Here is a 19,160-nt window from a genome sequence, read left to right on the forward strand (position 1 = left end):
GTGACAGCTGTATCAAGTGACAGCTGTATCAAGTGAATGAGAGATTGCAGAAGCTACCACTCCGTTTATATAATGGTTGGAGAGGGTGGTGGGGGCAAGGGCCGCATACTTTTTATTAATATGGTAAGGTGAGGCTTAAGAGGGTGAGCCTTTGTTATGGAGAGGTACGGTTTGTGACTACGCCTGGCCTACATAACAATAGTGTGAAAAACGAAACAAACTAAACATGGTCAAACAAGCCTGGCTGTCTATCAATAACCTGTAATAGTTGTCTGTCAAATAAGATTGGCCAAATAAGTGTAGTTAAATCTTTTTTGCATGGTTAATCACATCTTTCCAATGATTACTCAGTTTGTAACCATCATCACGGTTGAAATTGTGTCTGTTTGTATATTTGTACGGCTTCGTGTACAAACCTTTGATGGTAGCCAGGTTTCATATTTGACTCGCGAAATTTCATTTTTTTTTTAAAATCAAGTTGGGTAAACTTCCCTGGGGGTTTGGTCTTCCACCAAGGTCACGTGTCCATCCTGAACCCCATCCACCGCACAAACGCGTGGCTGGAGATGCGGGGACACGTGATGCACGAATGGGAACATTACAAAGTGTCCAGTAGTGTCCACTCCTTGGTTCTTTCGGTAAAGTCACGTGGGTAGAGAAATAATCGATCACGACGTTTCGATTGCAACGCAGGCAACCGTCATCAGGTGGGACAACCACAGCGAGAAGTTGAAGCCCAAGAATCCCAAGTGAGCACTTGAAACCCAAGAATCCCAAGTGAGAACTTGAAACCCAAGAATCCTAAGTAGGAAGTTGAAACCCAAGAATCCCAAGTGAGAAGTTGAAACCCAAGAATCTTCAGTAGGAACTTGAAACCCAAGAATCCCAAGTGAGAAGTTGAAACCCAAGAATCCCAAGTGAGAAGTTGAAACCCAAGAATCCTCAGTAGGAAGTTGAAACCCAAGAATCTTAAGTGAGAAGTTGAAACCCAAGAATCTTCAGTAGGAACTTGAAACCCAAGAATCCCAAGCAGGAAGTTGAAACCCAAGAATCTTCAGTAGGAACTTGAAACCCAAGAATCCCAAGCAGGAAGTTGAAACCCAAGAATCTTCAGTAGGAACTTGAAACCCAAGAATCCCAAGCAGGAAGTTGAAACCCAAGAATCTTCAGTAGGAACTTGAAACCCAAGAATCCCAAGCAGGAAGTTGAAACCCAAGAATCCCAAGTGATTATTTGAAACCCAAGAATCCCAAGCAGGAAGTTGAAACCCAAGAATCCCAAGTGATTATTTGAAACCCAAGAATCCTAAGCAAGAACTTGAAACCCAAGAATCCCAAGTGATTATTTGAAACCCAAGAATCCTAAGCAAGAACTTGAAACCCAAGAATCCCAAGTGATTATTTGAAACCCAAGAAACTTCAGTGATTAGTTGAAACCCAAGAATCCCAAGTGATTATTTGAAACCCAAGAATCCCAAGTGATTATTTGAAACCCAAGAATCCTAAGCAAGAAGTTGAAACCCAAGAATCCCAAGTGATTATTTGAAACCCAAGAATCCTAAGCAAGAAGTTGAAACCCAAGAATCCCAAGTGATTATTTGAAACCCAAGAATCCTAAGCAAGAAGTTGAAACCCAAGAATCCCAAGTGATTATTTGAAACCCAAGAATCCTAAGCAAGAACTTGAAACCCAAGAATCCCAAGTGATTATTTGAAACCCAAGAAACTTCAGTGATTAGTTGAAACCCAAGAATCCCAAGTGATTATTTGAAACCCAAGAATCCCAAGTGATTATTTGAAACCCAAGAATCCTAAGCAAGAAGTTGAAACCCAAGAATCCCAAGTGATTATTTGAAACCCAAGAATCCTAAGCAAGAAGTTGAAACCCAAGAATCCCAAGTGATTATTTGAAACCCAAGAATCCTAAGCAAGAACTTGAAACCCAAGAATCCCAAGTGATTATTTGAAACCCAAGAAACTTCAGTGATTAGTTGAAACCCAAGAATCCCAAGTGATTATTTGAAACCCAAGAATCCCAAGTGATTATTTGAAACCCAAGAATCCTAAGCAAGAAGTTGAAACCCAAGAATCCCAAGTGATTATTTGAAACCCAAGAATCCTAAGCAAGAACTTGAAACCCAAGAATCCCAAGTGATTATTTGAAACCCAAGAAACTTCAGTGATTAGTTGAAACCCAAGAATCCCAAGTGATTATTTGAAACCCAAGAATCCCAAGTGATTATTTGAAACCCAAGAATCCTAAGCAAGAAGTTGAAACCCAAGAATCCCAAGTGATTATTTGAAACCCAAGAATCCTAAGCAAGAAGTTGAAACCCAAGAATCCCAAGTGATTATTTGAAACCCAAGAATCCTAAGCAAGAAGTTGAAACCCAAGAATCCCAAGTGATTATTTGAAACCCAAGAATCCTAAGCAAGAACTTGAAACCCAAGAATCCCAAGTGATTATTTGAAACCCAAGAAACTTCAGTGATTAGTTGAAACCCAAGAATCCCAAGTGATTATTTGAAACCCAAGAATCCCAAGTGATTATTTGAAACCCAAGAATCCTAAGCAGGAACTTGAAACCCAAGAATCGCGCCCGTGGTTTCCCGCCCTCGTCGCGCGCTCCGCGTCACCGCCGTTTTTTCCTTTTGAACGCCGCCTCAGAAATCGCCGCTTCGAGTTTTTAATTTCCTACAAAAGTCAACGTTTAGTTATTTTTACAAAGTACGTTTCCTCACGATTTGGTTCCTTGTGCGGTATGGTTGATCGCTCCGTATTTAGAATTTTAAGAAATCGTTAATAAAATGTTGAGGAATGTTGTGTGTTATTGTACCGTACTGTCGGGTGGTGCGATTTAATGGTTAGGCCGCTTCTTGTGTTTATTGTGAAATGTTGAGAACCTTTCGTTTGTTTTCGCAACTGTGACAATTCACTAATTGACGTTTCGTATCGATTCGCATTTTATCGCGTTGCAGTAATAACAGTAAACTGTATCTGTGAGTACTGTAGCTGTACATTAATACAAGATTCATAATTTAGCATTACGAACAATGGATCGTATAATGCGAGTGTGTGTTTGTGTCCTTCAGTTTGCAATGTATATATACACTCTAAACTGCGGGCAATTAAGTGTTTAATGCACCGTGTACAATACTGTACTAAATTGATATCGAATTTTAAATAGAGTCTAGTATTTGTATTGTGTCGTCTAGTTGCTATTGCATAGCTTGCAATGTCTCGTTTGTTGTGTCTGTTTCGTATTGTACTCTATTTAACACGTAGTAGGATTTCGCGACCAGTATTATTCATAATATAGGTTTTTGAATCGCGTTATTTATAAATGTGTCGTAACCCTCCACCACCCGACACGGCCAATCAGTAAAAAAAAGTGTCAAGTTTTACAAAGGACAAGATAGTTCACTTCTTTAGCCCGCCGGTGTGAAAACAGTGACACATGTTTTACTATATTCTTGGTTCTTTCGGTAAAGTCATCACGTAGAAGGGAAATAATAAAATAATAAAAATAAAACATAATAAAATATCGATTTAAAGCTTTCGTGACTGCAGGGATTCATCTTCTTGGTTCTTTCGCTAAAGTCACGTAGAAGGAGAATAATAAAATAATAAAAATATGAAACAATAAAATTCTCACGACGTTTCGACTGCAACACAAGCAATCATCATCAGGTGTGAAATCCACAGCAAGAAAATTTGAAAAATGTTAAAAATATTTCTTTTTTTTCAAAATTTCTCGCTGTGGTTTTCACACCTGATGACGATTGCTTTTGTGTTGCAGTCGAAACGTCGTGAGAATTTTTATTGTTGAATATTTTTCTATTATTTGATTGTTTCCCTTCTACGTGACTTTATACCGAAAGAACCAAGAAGATGAATCCCTGCAGTCACGAAAGCTTGAAATCAAAATTTTATTATGTTTTATTTTTATTATTTTATTATTTCCCTTCTACGTGACTTTACCGAAAGAACCAAGAATATGGATCCCTGCAGTCACGAAAGCTTTAAATCAAAACATGTTTTACTGTTTGGCCTTGTCGGGTGCTGGAGGGTTATGACACATTTATAAATAACGCGATCTAATCCAAAAACCTTTATTATGAATTGTACTCTCTTGTTTGTCTTGTTTATATTGTCTCTCTTGGTTGTATTGTCTGCCTCCTCTATGGTCTCGTGAGGATTGTCCGTCTTTAATTCTCGATTTGAAGTTTTCGTGACTGCAAGGGGTCCCATGATACTCTGTTTTTTTCGGTAAAGTCACGTAGGTGAAGACGGAAGCCTGTGTTGCCTCCGAAACGTCGTGATTTTTAAGTCCTTTATATTAAGTTCACTTGCTTGCTTGCTTAGGACCGTGCAAATCTTTCGGTCGTTTTTTAACCCACTTCCCGTGATCCAATCGAGCTGAGATTTTGCACACAGACTCGTTGTGCGTGACAATTAATGTTCGTGAAAAAATGTTTTCTCCAAAATTTTACACTTTTTAGGACAAAAAAATATTTAATTACCAATTGCTTAATGGTGGCATGCAATCATCTGACCCATAGGTGGCAGCCATCTCAAGCCAGAGGACGAGAGGACTCTAGCCGCCACGCATATAAAGGATTTATAGTGAAAAACTTAGTTTTTACGGGTTATACTTATTATATATTCATATGCAACAGGGTTCATGAATAACCGATTCGCATACCAATTACTTCATAGCACATTTTAGAATCACTCACCATTGCCAGGTTACGTTGATATTGATGTTGATGACGACGAAGATGGTGACGGTGATAACGTTGATGTTGGTAACATTGATGATCTTTAAATCGATAAATATGTTGATGATGATGACAGCGGCGATGATGATAATGGTCACGGTAATAATATTGATGACGATGGCGGTGATGATGATGTTCATCACAATGGCGACTGCGGTAAGATTGACGACGATTATTTTGACGGTGACATCTGCATTGGTGACATTTAACGGCGGCGATGAATTGTCGGTTTTGCCGTATTTCAGTCGAGGACCGATGCTCCGCCACGCTGCGACATGGAAAACCACGAAGACTTCTGCCGGAAGTGCCGCGAGGAGTTGGGGGAAACCCCATCGACCCTCCTGGACCCAGCGAGATACCTGGGGTGGAGCCTGGGTCGTGTGATCACCAACTCTTCCGTACGATTCTGCGGACGTCCCATCCTCCCTCCGCTGGTTCGTCACTGAACAACAAACAACAACAATACAAACAACTTACGGCAGAGGTCGCAACCGGGTACCCGATACCCATACCCTACCCGATACCCGGCTACCCGTACCCGGCCAGGTACGGTTACCCGTTTGCGACCCTGGTGCGGCCGGGTACGTGTAGTCCGTGAGTCACTGGTGAGTAACCGTTTGTCACTCATTTCGGGTAGGGTACGGGTACGGGTAGGGAACGGGTACCCTTACACGGCCGGGTACGGGTACCCATTTGAGACCCTGGTGCGGCCGGGTACGGGTACGGTTAAGGAATCAAAACCCGTTTGCGACCTCTGACTTACGGTTATGATTCATAATTCATTTTTTGGTTAGGTCAAGTAGAACTCTATCTATCCTATCTAAGGTCTTTTTGTGACCCCAATTTCTATCGTATGAAGGGAAAGGTTTAAATTTTGAACCAGAACCTGATGGATGTCGTTCAAGTACCGCACTGTGTGCCACCCTATAGCTTTCTCCCAACGATGAACGTGACAACGTACACGTACGTGTACAAGATGTACACCAGCGTTCTTCGCTCATTTACATCTCTATCTATGTATAAGTTGCGCCAGTTGATTTGCGGCGTATTGGTGTGTCCACTGAACTTTGTAACCCGAGTTAAATTTCGATTTAAAGCTTTCGTGACTGCAGGGATTCATGTTCTTGGTTCTTTCGGTAAAGTCATCACGTAGAAGGGAAATAATAAAATAATAAAAATTAAACAATAAAATTCTCACGACGTTTCGATTGCAACGCAAGCAATCATCATCAGGTGTGAAAACCACAGCAAATTTGAAAACAAGTAAACCCGTAAAAACAAAGTTTTTCACTATAAATCCTTTATATGCGTGGCAGCAAACTTAAAATAAAGGATTAAAAAATATATTCGCCTGTGAAGGACGCGGGGATCGATCCCGCGACCTTTGGCATGGGAAGCGAGGGCGCTACCAACTGCGCTACTCCGCCACGGCCTGTGGAGGGGTTACGCTCTGGGCTCTTACACTGTGACGTTCAGCCAAAGCGATGAATGAGTTATATTTGAATATATGTAAAATACATTTTTTTTGCCTAAAAAGTGTAAAATTTTGGGAATTTTTTTCACGAACATTAATTGTCTGGCACAACGAGTCTGTGTGGAAAATGTCAGCTCGATTGGATCACGGGAAGTGGGTTAAAAAACGACCGAAAGATTTGCACGGTCCTAAGCAAGCAAGCACGCAAGCAAGCACGCAAGCAAGCAAGCAAGCATGCGAACTTAATATAAAGGATTTAAAAAGTGGCGGTTTTTTTTCTTCAAATTATCTTGCTGTGGTTTTCACACCTGATGATGATTGCTTGTGTTGCAATCGAAACGTCGTGAGAATATATTTTATTTATTTTATTATTTCCCTTCTACGTGACTTTACCGAAATAACCAAGAATATGAACGTGAGTTCAGTTGCTGGCCACGGATAACATCCGCGGTGAGTACTATCTCAACTGCACTATGAGACCTCTCCTTTACCAGTGGCAAAATATAGTAGTAGGTTTTTACCCTTTCAACTGGTATGAAGGTGTCAGTTTTTGTACCAGCTGAAAGGGTAAAAACCTACTACTATACTACTATCTCAACTGGTCCTGGGCTCCCTTCCCCACCAGTTACTCAGCCTGCCACTGAATCACTGTTTGGTAAAGTATGGCTAACAAAGGGTTTGTAAATTATTTCTCATCATTGTGTGTAGAGGTTCTAGATTTGAAGCTTTCGTGACTGCAAGGATTCATGCTCTTAGTTATTTTGGTAAAGTCACGTAGGTAAAAAAATGAAATTAAAATTAATAACAAGTATATCCCGTAAAAACAAAGTTTTTCACTATGAATCCTTTATATGCGTGGCGGCTAGAGTCCTCTCGTCCTCTGGCTTGAGATGGCTGCTACCTATGGGTCAGATGATTGCATTGCACCATTAAGCAATTGGTAATTAAATATAATATTTTTGTCCTAAAAAGTGTAAAATTTTGGAAAAAAAATTTCACGAACATTAATTGTCACGCACAACGAGTCTGTGTGCAAAATGTCAGCTCGATTGGATCACGGGAAGTGGGTTAAAAAACGACCGAAAGATTTGCACGGTCGTAAGCAAGCAAGCAAGCGAACTTAATATAAAGGATTTAAAAATAAAATAATAAAAATCACGACGTTTCGGAGGCAACACAAGTCTCCGTCATCAGGTGGGACCGTCACAGCCAGATTTGCTGTATCAAGTGGTACAGCAAATCTCACTTGATGCAGCAAATCTGTCTGTGACGGTCCCACATGATGACGGAGACTTGTGTTGCCTCCGAAACATCGTGATTTTATTATTTTATTTTTATTAATTTCATTTTTTTACCTACATGGTGACTTTACCGAAAGAACTAAGAGTATGTGTGTAGAGGTGTAGTGGGTGACATCACGTCACGCTCGCCCTCGGAGAGAGTGGCGTCGCGGGACGTGACGTCATGCCCCCAGGGGGGTATTTAAAGGGGGACCCGGGATGTAACCGGGGTTGGTCGGGGGTAGGAGTTGGGACTCGGGGAGTTGGTCCTCACACGAGGCTTAGGGGAGGCTACTCCGTCCGACCGGCCGAGGTTGGGGGTAGTCCCGGGGCAGGGTGGAGAGCCGGGTTAGCCAGGGTGTAGGGATCACAGTCCCCTGTCCCCTGGGGAGTTATTGGCTAGGGGGGGTGTTGGCTCGGCAGAAGCCCTAAAACAACCTGGCGTAAGCCCTTGATCAGTGGTTCTTAACCTGGGTTCGATCGAACCCCAGGGGTTCGGTGAGTCAGGTGTCAGGGGTTCGGCGGAGGTCAAGACACACACCCGACTCGTGTGATTGTGCACCAGTAAAACATATACCTATGTTTTGAATTTGAAAAAATCATATTTTATTTTTCCACTTAAGAAGGGTTCGGTGAATGCACGTATGAAACTGGTGGGGTTCAGTACCTCCAACACGGTTAAGAACCACTGCCCTTGATAAACGTGGCGTGAGCTCCTAACAGCAACCTGCCTCGGAGTCGTGAATTGCTCTATAGCAGCGGTCGGGAACCTATGGCTCGCGAGCCATATATGGCTCTTACGGTGGCTCCCAGACAATTTTGAGTTGAAAAAAAAAAATCAGTTTGGAACTGATTTTAAAATACTTTACACTATGAGATCTCCTTTACCAGTGGCAAAATATAGTAATAGGTTTTTACCCTTTTAACTGGTACAGTTAAAAGGGTAAAAACCTATTACTACTTTAAAATACTTGTGATATTTGCTTAATAATACTGTCTCATTTTAAAGTAAACAGAAATTAGTTTTGAAGATAAATGTCACGGGTCACGTCTGCACGAAGCACAACCTCACTGAACCAGACTACAAGGCCATCAGCAAAACCACGCAGCACCAGAAGTCGCATTAAAAGTAAGACATATTTAATTTATTATACGTAAAAATTACTATATGGCTCTCAATGCAATATATTTAGAAATATTTGGCTTTTATGGCTCTCCCGGTCAAAAATGTTCCCGACCCCTGGGCTACAGCATGTGTTACACGCCCATCTTCCTTACACTACTCTGGACTGCACCTGACCAGCGTGGTGAAGTAGAGTCCAACAACAACCCATGACCCCGCTTAGTGTGCAGAAGCCAGATGGATCGACACAGGTTATACAATGCCATGTTACAGGAATGCTGCTGCTGCTGATGAGTATATTTATGCTGATGATGCTGCTGATAAATGTAATTCTGCTGATGGTGATACTGTTGCTGATGAGTGATTCTGCTGATGAGTGATTCTGCTGATGATAATGCTGCTGATGATGAGTATAATTATGTTGATGATGATGCTATTTCTGTTGAGAAAACATTTCTGATGATTCGGATACTGCTGCTGATAAGGATAATTCTGCTGGTGATGCTGCTGTATGAGAATACATCTGCCGATGATGGCGTTGATATCTCGACAATAAGGATTTTTTCTGTCGCGACTCTAGCTGGGATTGGAGCAGAAAGCAGAGATGAGAGAACTTTTGGCCACCGCTTTGGAAAAGTCGACGAGGAAAATCGGGGCCAGCGCGCAGAAGCACCACGCACACACCACCACCTCCAGCAACAACCCACAGGTAACAGCGACAGCAAATGTAATCTCATGTTCAGTTTTCAATGCTATGTTTTATATATGTGCAGTATTGCCTCATTATTCACGATCTTGCTGTCCGCGAATCGCATCTGGAACTACACGACTGCTGCATCGGGAGAGAGAGAGAAAGTGATGAGAAATAAAGTGATGAGAAATAATGTGATGACAGAGAATGTGATGCGAGAAAGTGATGAAATAATTTTCGGTAAGTGAATGTATAATTTAGAATACGATAATTGGTTTTTTACCCTTTTATCTGGCAACAAAACTGACACCTTTTTTACAAGGAGTCATGTTTGCATAGACCACAATACCTGCAGTCATAATGGAAAAAAAAACCATAACTCTGATAATGTATGCACTGTCCTTGAAGTTGATTGGTCCACACCCGAGACAGCTTTCCTTAGAGCCTAGTCTCACATGGTGTTGGACCAGATGACGCCAAAAGGCCTAGTCTCACATGGTGTTGGACAATTTCACATTTCGATTTAAAGCTTTCGTGACTGCAGGGATTCATCTTCTTGGTTCTTTCGGTAAAGTCACGTAGAAGGGAAGTAATAAAATAATAAAAATATTATTTTATTATGTTTTATTTTTATTATTTTTTCATTCATATCTTCTTGGTTCTTTCGGTAAAGTCACGTAGAAGGGAAGTAATAAAATAATAAAAATATTATTTTATTATGTTTTATTTTTATTATTTTTTCATTCATATCTTCTTGGTTCTTTCGGTAAAGCCACGTAGAAGGGAAGTAATAAAATAATAAAAATATTATTTTATTAAGATGAATCCCTGCAGTCACGAAAGCTTTAAATCGAAATTTTATTATGTTTTATTTTTATTATTTTATTACTTCCCTTCTACGTGACTTTACCGAAAGAACCAAGAAGATGAATCCCTGCAGTCACGAAAGCTTTAAATCGAAATTTCTCATTTGTTTGGCGTTGTCGGGCGGTGGAGGTTTCTCCTTAACGGCCCAGATTTGGTGACATCGTCGGATGGGCCTAACCCACGAATCTGTTCCTAAGCTGGCCATCTTACCTGCGGTCATATGCCAGTCGCAGGCCCGGGACCGCGCCGCCAATGACTCGAGAATCGACTCGAGCATCGAGAGGGAGCGGAGAGACGAGGGCGGCAGCTGCCGTGGAGATGACGACGACGACGGCGGGCGCCACCACCACCAGCACCGCAGCAGCAGCCGCAGCGACGTCTCCCGTCATCACGCCGTGTCGCCCGCGTCCTCGTTCGACCTGACCCGGACCGTCTCCACGTCGAGCCGCCACCACCCGCTGTGGCTGCATCTCGACGACGACGACGACGACGACGGTGACGACGACGACGACGATGGTGACGGTGACGATGAGGAGGAGGAGGAGAACAGCTCCACCGCCGTCGTCACTGTCGGCTCTCCCCACGATGAGCTGGGGGCCCTTGGAGTGCCCCGCTCCGACCTTGACGCCGATCGTTTCCGTACTGCTGGTGAAAAATCGGCGATGCAAGGGGACGACGTCGCTGGTGGTGGTGGCGGCGGTGACGGCGGTGACGGTTGTGACGGTGACGGCTGTCGTCCTCCCGGCGAGCCGAGCGCCGGGGTTTACACCGAGATGGCTGCACGGTCGGACTCGCCTAGTCTGTCGGTGGCGGAATTGGTCGTCGATGATGGAAGCGGTGGTGTTAGTGGTGTTAGTGGTGGCATTGGCGTCATTGGCAGTGGCGGTGTTAGTGGTGGCAGTGGTGTCATCGGTAGTGGTAGTGGTGGTGGCAGTGGTGTCACTGGCAGTGGTAGCAGTGGTGTCATCGGTAGTGGTGTTAGTGGTGGCATTGATGTCATTGGCAGTGGCGGTGGTGGTGGCAGTGGTGGCAGTGGTGTCACTGGCAGTGGTGGCAGTGGTGTCATCGGTAGTGGTGTTAGTGGTGGCATTGATGTCATTGGCAGTGGCGGTGGTGTCATGTGTAGTGGTGTTAGTGGTGGCATTGATGTCATTGGCAGTGGCGGTGGTGGTGTTAGTGGTGGCAGTGGTGTCATGTGTAGTGGTGTTAGTGGTGGCATTGATGTCATTGGCAGTGGCGGTGGTGTCATCGGTAGTGGTGTTAGTGGTGGCATTGATGTCATTGGCAGTGGCGGTGGTGTCATCGGTAGTGGTGTTAGTGGTGGCATTGATGTCATTGGCAGTGGCGGTGGTGTCATGTGTAGTGGTGTTAGTGGTGGCATTGATGTCATTGGCAGTGGCGGTGGTGGTGTTAGTGGTGGCAGTGGTGTCATGTGTAGTGGTGTTAGTGGTGGCATTGATGTCATTGGCAGTGGCGGTGGTGTCATCGGTAGTGGTGTTAGTGGTGGCATTGATGTCATTGGCAGTGGCGGTGGTGGCGGTGTTATCAGTGCCGCCGGTGGTAATATAATTGACGGTGGTAGCGATGGCGATCGCGTTGGCGGTGTTGGTGGTGACGGTGGCAGTGGTGGTGGAAGCGGCGGCGGTTTCCTTCCTGCGTCGGCCAGCGCTGCGCTCCTTGCGGAGGGCGCCCGCGAGCCGGCGTGCGGTAGCGACGATGGAGGTGCCGACGAGTGGAGCGAGGTGGCGCGGCTGCTTGAGGCGCAGGCGCTCATGCTGATGGAGAGGACCTCGCCGCTGGGCCAAGGAGGAGGAGGAGTAGGAGGGGAACGTAGAGCAGAAATAACAAGCGGAGGAGGAGGAAGATGGGGAGGAATAGGCAGGCTGATGGGAGAAGGGATCTACTGGGGAGAAGGACAAATGGTTGGAGAGGAAAGACGAAGAGGAGAAGTTGCAGAAGGCACCAGCGGAGGAGAGGCAGAAGGAAGAGCATTGGAGCGAATGTTAGAAATGAGACGCGAGGGAACGAGCGTGGCATTCGAAGGAACGTTTGGGCTGGGGGAAGGCCTACGCGGACTCGAAGTGCACGGGGGGAGAAACAGAGATGCAGGAATCGTCGACAGAAGACGAGAGGAAGCAGGCCGATCGGGAGGATCACAAGGAGACCGAAGAACGAGATCAGAAGGAGGAGGTTTCGGCGGTGGCGGCAGCGCGGACGGAATGTTTGCGGAGTGCCTCGGCGTTGTGGCCGGACGTCCTTCTTTACCGTCCGCCTTTCCGCCTTGCGCCTGGCTCTCGGAGCGGAGCTTCGAGCGCTCTCCCCGCGCTCGCGACGGCGGCGCGGCGCCACGTTCGGGCGTCGAGGCCGCCGCGGCTCGGGCCGATTCGGAAACGAATCGGGCGGCGCGCGCCGCTCCGCTGAACAGGTCCTACGACGTCGCCACGCCGTCACCGGCGCTCCTCGCCAGCCTCAGGGGAGGAGGGGGAGAGGTGGAGCGCGAGCTGGTGAAGAGGTGTCTGGAGATGGAGCTGTGCGGTGTCATGGGAGTGCGGGCGAAGGTGACTTGCGGGAGCTACTGGCGCGCGGTGAAAGACGACAGTCGGCTCAAGGGAGAGGTAGGGGCGGGCATGGGAGGTTGTTGACGGCCAGTTCCTGTGTATCACACGGACCTCTCCTGCGTATCGCACGGACCTCACCTGCGTATCACACGCACCTCTCCTGTGTATCACACGGACCTCTCCTGCGTATCGCACGGACCTCACCTGCGTATCGCACGGACCTCTCCTGCGTATCACACGGCTCTCTCCTGATTATCGCTGATCTAGCATTCACCATCTCTCTTCCTACACCTCCCCCACCACCCACCTACCCACCCACCCCTCCCTGTGGAACAGCGAGTGACGGCGTTGGCCAGAGGGTTCCTCACACGACGACTTCTCGCTACCGAGAAGGTGCAGCAGCTCAAGCAGACCGTCAAGGTGGGTGCCTGGCGTCGGGTTTGGCCGCTCGACTTTCCCTACGAGGCCGTCGGCCGCGTGGGCAGCGTTACGGCAATTGTGGCCGACGGCAGTCGCTGGGCGAAGCGTTCGCCGCTGTGGTTATTGATACGATCTCGATGTAAAGCTTCTTTCGTGACTGCAGGGATTCATCTTCTTGGTTCTTTCGGTAAAGTCACGTAGAATGGAAATAATAAAATAATAAAACGTTAAATTATCACGTAGAAGGGAAATAATAAAATAATAATAATAAAACTTAATAAAATAATTATTATGTTATTATGTTTTAAGGAAAATTTTAAGGGAAGTAATAAAATAATAAAAATAAAACATAATAAAATTTTGATTTAAAGCTTTCCCTTCTACGTGACTTTACCGAAAGAACCAAGAAGATGAATCCCTGCAGTCACGAAAGCTTTAAATCGAAATTTTATTATGTTTTTCCGAAAGAACCAAGAAGATTGTTACGATCGTTAAGCTTGTTGAGTCTCAAGACTCGTTTTAGGGTGGGTCCTGGCAAGTTTTCGCAGTGGGGGTCGGGGGGGGAGGGCGATGTTGCCGCTGTGTGTGAACCCAATGGAGTGGTTTGCAGGTAAACTTGTCAGCGTTGGGATGTATGGCCAAGGCCAGATACAGATGCGTGGATTTTTGTTTTAGTGGAACCTGGAGGAAACCCGTGTGTGTGTGTGCGGTAGTGTCGTTGACTAGCGCACTGCTCTACGAACCCGGCGACCAGAGTTCGATTCCCGCTCACAGCCAACACAAGTGACGATTATTTTGACCGGGCCTGGGCCTCCCTTAGGTCAACTCAGCCTCAAATGAGTACCGGGTTCGATGTGTAATTATCGCCATGAGGGAGACAAAGGCGGTCGGGCGTGGTGCTGGCCACCCACCCCCTCGTGTGTCGTGCCGGCCTTCATAGGTGCTCGGTAACAGCACTTGCCCCAATAGTTTGTTAAGGCTACACGGGGGATCTTTCTCTTTGCTGAGTGTGCTGCGTGTGTGCTGCGTGTGTGCTGTGTGTGTGTGTGCTGTGTGTGTGCTGTGTGTGTGCTGTGTATGTGCTGTGTGTGTGCTGTGTGTGTGTGTGCTGTGTGTGTGTGTGCTGTGTGTGTGTGTGCTGTGTGTGTGCTGTGTGTGTGTGCTGTGTGTGTGTGCTGTGTGTGTGTGTGTGCTGCGTGTGTGCTGCGTGTGTGCTGCGTGTGCTGTGTGTGTGCTGTGTGTGTGCTGTGTGTGTGCTGTGTGTGTGCTGCGTGTGTGCTGTGCCACACAGGACACGCGGGATCTGCTGTGTGTGTGTGTGTGCTGTGTGCGTGTGCTGTGTGTGTGTGTGCTGTGTGTGTGCTGTGTGTGTGTGCTGTGTGTGTGTGCTGCGTGTGTGCTGTGTGCGTGTGCTGTGTGTGTGTGTGCTGTGTGTGTGTGTGTGCTGTGCTGTGTGTGTGTGTGCTGTGTGTGTGTGTGCTGTGTGTGTGTGCTGTGTGTGTGTGTGCTGCGTGTGTGCTGTGCCACACAGGACACACGGGATCTGCTGCACTCTTTGAGGCAGGCAACTCCTCCCCGCCGCTCTCGGTCGACGCAGGACTCGGCGCTGTACGAGAGGGCTCTCGCTCAGGTGTGCGCGACCGCCTACACACACGCGTGTGCGTACGTGTGTACGTGTGTGTACGTGTGTGTGTACGCGCGCGTGTGTACGTGCGCGCTGTGTACGTGCGCATGTGTACGTGCGAGTGTCTTTGAGCGAGAGTGCGTGTTAGAGAGGGAGTGTGAGAGACAGCGTGTGAGTGTGTGGGGGGGGTGTTTGTGCGCGTGTGTTTACGCGTGCGTGTGTACGTGCGCGCTGTGTATGTGCGAGTGTCTTTGAGTGAGAGTGTGTGTTAGAGAGCGAGTGTGAGAGACAGCGTGTGAGTGTGTGGGGGGGTGTTTGTGCGCGTGAGGGAGTTTGTGGGGGGAGCAGTGGTGTAGCGGTTTAGTACGCTACGATCCCGGCGACCCGAGTTTGATTCCCGTTCACGGCCAACGCCGGTGACGATTATCTGAACTGGTCCTGGGCCTCCCCTAGTTTGACTCGGCCTCAAATGAGTACCTGGTGCGATGTGTAAACTTCACCACCGGGGAGACAGAGACGGCCGAGCGTGCCTTCATAGGTCCTCGCGAAGAGCACTTGCCCCAACAGTCTGTTTAAAGGCTATACGGGGGACTTTTGTCTTTGGGGAGTGGTGGTGTAGCGGTTAGCGCGCTGCGCTACGAACCCGGCGACCTGACTTCGATTGCCGCTCATGGCCACCAGCACCACCGATGACATCACTTGAGGTGTCTGTGGGGCGTGGTGTCTGTGGGGCGTGGCGTCTGTGGGGCATGGTGTCTGTGGGGCGTGGTGTCTGTGGGGCGTGGTGTCTGTGGGGCGTGGCGTCTGTGGGGCATGGTGTCTGTGGGGCGTGGTGTCTGTGGGGCGTGGCCTCTATGGAGCGTGGTCTCTATGGGGCGTGCTGTTGATGCGCCGTGTCGTTTTCGTCTTAGCTGAGAGCCGCTCTCTACGACGTCCATGACATCTTCTTTGCGACGACGAGCCACGAAAAGGTGGAGATGATGAGGAGCGACAGGGAGGCGCGCCGAGAGAGGGAACAGCGGAGGCTGGTAAGGCTTCACCTCGTCGTTATCGTCGCCGCCGCCCTCATCGCCATCGTCGCTCTCGGCATCTTTGCGTGCGCCGCGTGATCTCACTGCCTCATCCCTTTCACCTCGTGGGCTGACGTGCACTCACATACAGTAGAACCCCTGTCAACGACTGATCGCTTAACGACAGGCTTCCATATAGCCCAATGTGTAGTGTATAGTGCATAGTAGTGTATTGTAGTGTAGTGTATAGTGTATGGTAGTGTAGTGTGTAGTGTATGGTAGAGTAGTGTATGGTGGTGTAGTGTGTAGTGTATGGTATTGTAGTGTATGGTAGTGTAGTGTGTAGTGTATGGTATTGTAGTGTATGGTAGTGTAGTGTATAGTAGTGTATGGTAGTGTAGTGTATGGTAGTGTAGTGTATGGTAGTGTATGTATGGTAGAGTAGTGTATGGTAGTGTAGTGTATGGTAGTGTAGTGTATGGTAGTGTAGTGTATGGTAGAGTAGTGTATGGTAGAGTAGTGTATGGTAGTGTAGTGTATGGTAGTGTAGTGTATGGTAGTGTAGTGTATGGTATTGTAGTGTATGGTAGTGTAGTGTATGGTAGAGTAGTGTATGGTAGTGTAGTGTATGGTAGTGTAGTGTATGGTAGTGTAGTGTATGGCATTGTAGTGTATGGTAGTGTAGTGTATGGTAGAGTAGTGTATGGTGGTGTAGTGTGTAGTGTATGGTATTGTAGTGTATGGTGGTGTAGTGTGTAGTGTATGGTATTGTAGTGTATGGTAGTGTAGTGTGTAGTGTATGGTATTGTAGTGTAGTGTATGGTAGTGTAGTGTATAGTAGTGTATGGTAGTGTAGTGTATGGTATTGTAGTGTATGGTAGTGTAGTGTGTAGTGTATGGTAGTGTAGTGTATTGTAGTGTAGTGTATGGTAGTGTAGTGTATAGTAGTGTATGGTAGTGTAGTGTATGGTATTGTAGTGTATGGTAGTGTAGTGTGTAGTGTATGGTAGTGTAGTGTATGGTGGTGTAGTGTGTAGTGTATGGTAGTGTATTGTAGTGTAGTGTATGGTATTGTAGTGTGTAGTGTATGGTAGTGTAGTGTATGGTATTGTAGTGTATGGTAGTGTAGTGTGTAGTGTATGGTAGTGTAGTGTATGGTGGTGTAGTGTGTAGTGTATGGTATTGTAGTGTATTGTAGTGTAGTGTGTAGTGTATGGTATTGTAGTGTGTAGTGTATGGTAGTGTATGGTAATGTAGTGTATGGTGGTGTAGTGTGTAGTGTATGGTAGTGTAGTGTATAGTAGTGTAGTGTGTAGTGTATGGTGGTGTAGTGTGTAGTGTATGGTAGTGCAGTGTATGGTGGTGTAGTGTGTAGTGTATGGTATTGTAGTGTATGGTAGTGTAGTGTGTAGTGTATGGTATTGTAGTGTATTGTAGTGTAGTGTGTAGTGTATGGTAATGTAGTGTATGGTGGTGTAGTGTGTAGTGTATGGTAGTGTAGTGTATAGTGTATGGTATTGTAGTGTATTGTAGTGTAGTGTGTAGTGTATGGTAGAGTAGTGTATGGTGGTGTAGTGTATGGTAGTGTAGTGTGTAGTGTATGGTAGTGTAGTGTATTGTAGTGTAGTGTGTAGTGTATGGTAGTGTAGTGTATTGTAGTGTATGGTATTGTAGTCAGACGCTGTCTTTCCGACAGACCTGTTCTTCACCTGAGGACGGCTGCTTGCGTTGTGGCCGAAACGTCGTGAGAATTTTATAATGTTTTGTTTTTATTATTTTATTATTTCAATTCTACGTGACTTTACCGAAAGAACCAAGAAGAAGGTTTCTTTAGTTTCAATACTTTAGCAGTCACATATTCACTGAAGATGTTTTTCTGTTCATGTTTTAGTTTTTTGTTTGTTGCGGTTGCACCCGATTCAAGAGCCGAATGGCTCACAGGGCTACACCTAATAAATTAACTTGAACTTGAACGCAGACTAATGGGTTGCGCTGCTAAAACACGCATTCTCTTGAACTGCCCTCGCAGGAGAGAAGCGTTGAGGTGCCACACGGAAGACCAGTGCTGTCTGCTGCCACGCAGAAGTCGCTGGAGAGGAAATTCAAGCAGAGGTGAGGCGAGAGGTTTAGGGGCGTCCGTGCGTGTTGAGCAGCTATTGTTTGTGACCACAGGTTGCTTTTGAAATGTCAGCGGATATTTAAGTTTTACCCTCCCAGCAGCAGAGCAAGGGGCTGCTTGGTCCTGACTTGCTTAGGTTTTTTCGGTAAAGTCACGTGGGTAAAAAACATTAAAAAGTAAAATAAAAATCACGACGTTTCGGAGGCAACACAAGCTTCCGTCTTCAGGTGGTACCGTCACAGCCACGACAGCTGTATCAAGTAAATGAGAGATTGCAGAAGCTACCACTCCGTTTATATAATGGTTGGAGAAGGTGGTGGGGGCAAGGGCCGCATACTTTTTATTAATATGGTAAGGTGAGGCTTATTTTATTTTACTTTTTAATGTTTTTTACCTACGTGACTTTACCGAAAAAACCTAAGAATATGAATCATTGCAGTCACGAAAGCTTCAAATCTAGAATGTCTGCTTCTGTCATCTACATGACAAAAGGCTCAGTACCAGCAGCAGCAGCCGTACTAACCATCTCGCAACAAAATTAAAATTAATAAAAGTAAAATAAAATAAAAATCACGACGTTTCGGAGGCAACACAAGCTTCCGTCTTGAGGTGGAACAGTCACAGCACGACAGCTGTATCACTTGATAAAAATAAAATAAAAATCACGACGTTTCGGAGGCAACACAAGCTTCCGTCTTCAGGTGGAACCGTCACAGCACGATTGCTGTATCACCATGGCCGCTCCCCTCCCTTCTAAGAGATCTTACCCCGTATATATATACGGGGTAGGATCTCTTGGAATTTCTCAAGTGTGCTGTGACGCCTGGCGCCAAGGGGCTTATCTGTCTAGGGTCCCAGAGCCCCCAGCAGCCCCTCCCCTCTCATGGCACTACATTTACAAAAAATAACGGCGCGGAAGGTGAAATCGGCCGCGGCCGTGTTTGATCGCCGACCGAGTTTCTGTTCGTGACCAGATTAAAAAATGTCGCGAATTTTTTGGTCGGAACCCGATTTGTTCGTGGTCAGAAGCGTTCGTGACCAGAGGTGGTTTGACTGTACTTTGATCGCGGTTGCGGAGGCTGCTTGGGGCGCCCCGGGGCAGGGGAGGGGAGGTGCCGGGGGACGGGGAGCTAATCGGATGTCGTAACTTGCAGGGCGACGGAGCAAAACCGAGGGAGTCCGAGGACGCGGGGTCCTATCGTGCGGGCGTCCAGC

The 19,160-nt window shown here is 46.4% G+C and overlaps 1 protein-coding gene across 3 annotated transcripts in view; it reads left to right on the forward strand.

The window, feature by feature from the left end:
- The first annotated feature begins 2,586 nt into the window (after nucleotides 1-2,586).
- LOC133357297 (uncharacterized PE-PGRS family protein PE_PGRS54-like) overlaps nucleotides 2,587-19,160 on the forward strand; it is a 27,557-nt gene continuing 10,983 nt past the window's right edge. Inside the window, exons 1-9 of one of the 3 annotated variants that reach the window (XM_061575170.1) lie at nucleotides 2,587-2,725; nucleotides 5,025-5,213; nucleotides 9,237-9,365; nucleotides 10,442-12,829; nucleotides 13,109-13,192; nucleotides 14,724-14,822; nucleotides 15,728-15,844; nucleotides 17,856-17,938; nucleotides 19,100-19,160. The exon at nucleotides 19,100-19,160 is cut by the window's right edge and continues 8 nt beyond it. In XM_061575170.1, the coding sequence (XP_061431154.1) occupies nucleotides 5,055-5,213; nucleotides 9,237-9,365; nucleotides 10,442-12,829; nucleotides 13,109-13,192; nucleotides 14,724-14,822; nucleotides 15,728-15,844; nucleotides 17,856-17,938; nucleotides 19,100-19,160 (3,120 nt within the window). In that variant the 5' untranslated portion in view covers nucleotides 2,587-2,725; nucleotides 5,025-5,054. Of the gene's footprint in view, nucleotides 2,726-5,024; nucleotides 5,214-8,539; nucleotides 8,663-9,213; nucleotides 9,366-10,441; nucleotides 12,830-13,108; nucleotides 13,193-14,723; nucleotides 14,823-15,727; nucleotides 15,845-17,855; nucleotides 17,939-19,099 lie in introns of those variants that run through there. The other 2 variants (XM_061575171.1, XM_061575172.1) reach the window with 2 other exon arrangements.

This window comes from Lethenteron reissneri, chromosome 57, assembly GCF_015708825.2.
Source record: "Lethenteron reissneri isolate LAM-NWPU_2019-01 chromosome 57, ASM1570882v1, whole genome shotgun sequence".
Classification (NCBI taxonomy): Eukaryota; Metazoa; Chordata; class Hyperoartia; order Petromyzontiformes; family Petromyzontidae; genus Lethenteron; species Lethenteron reissneri.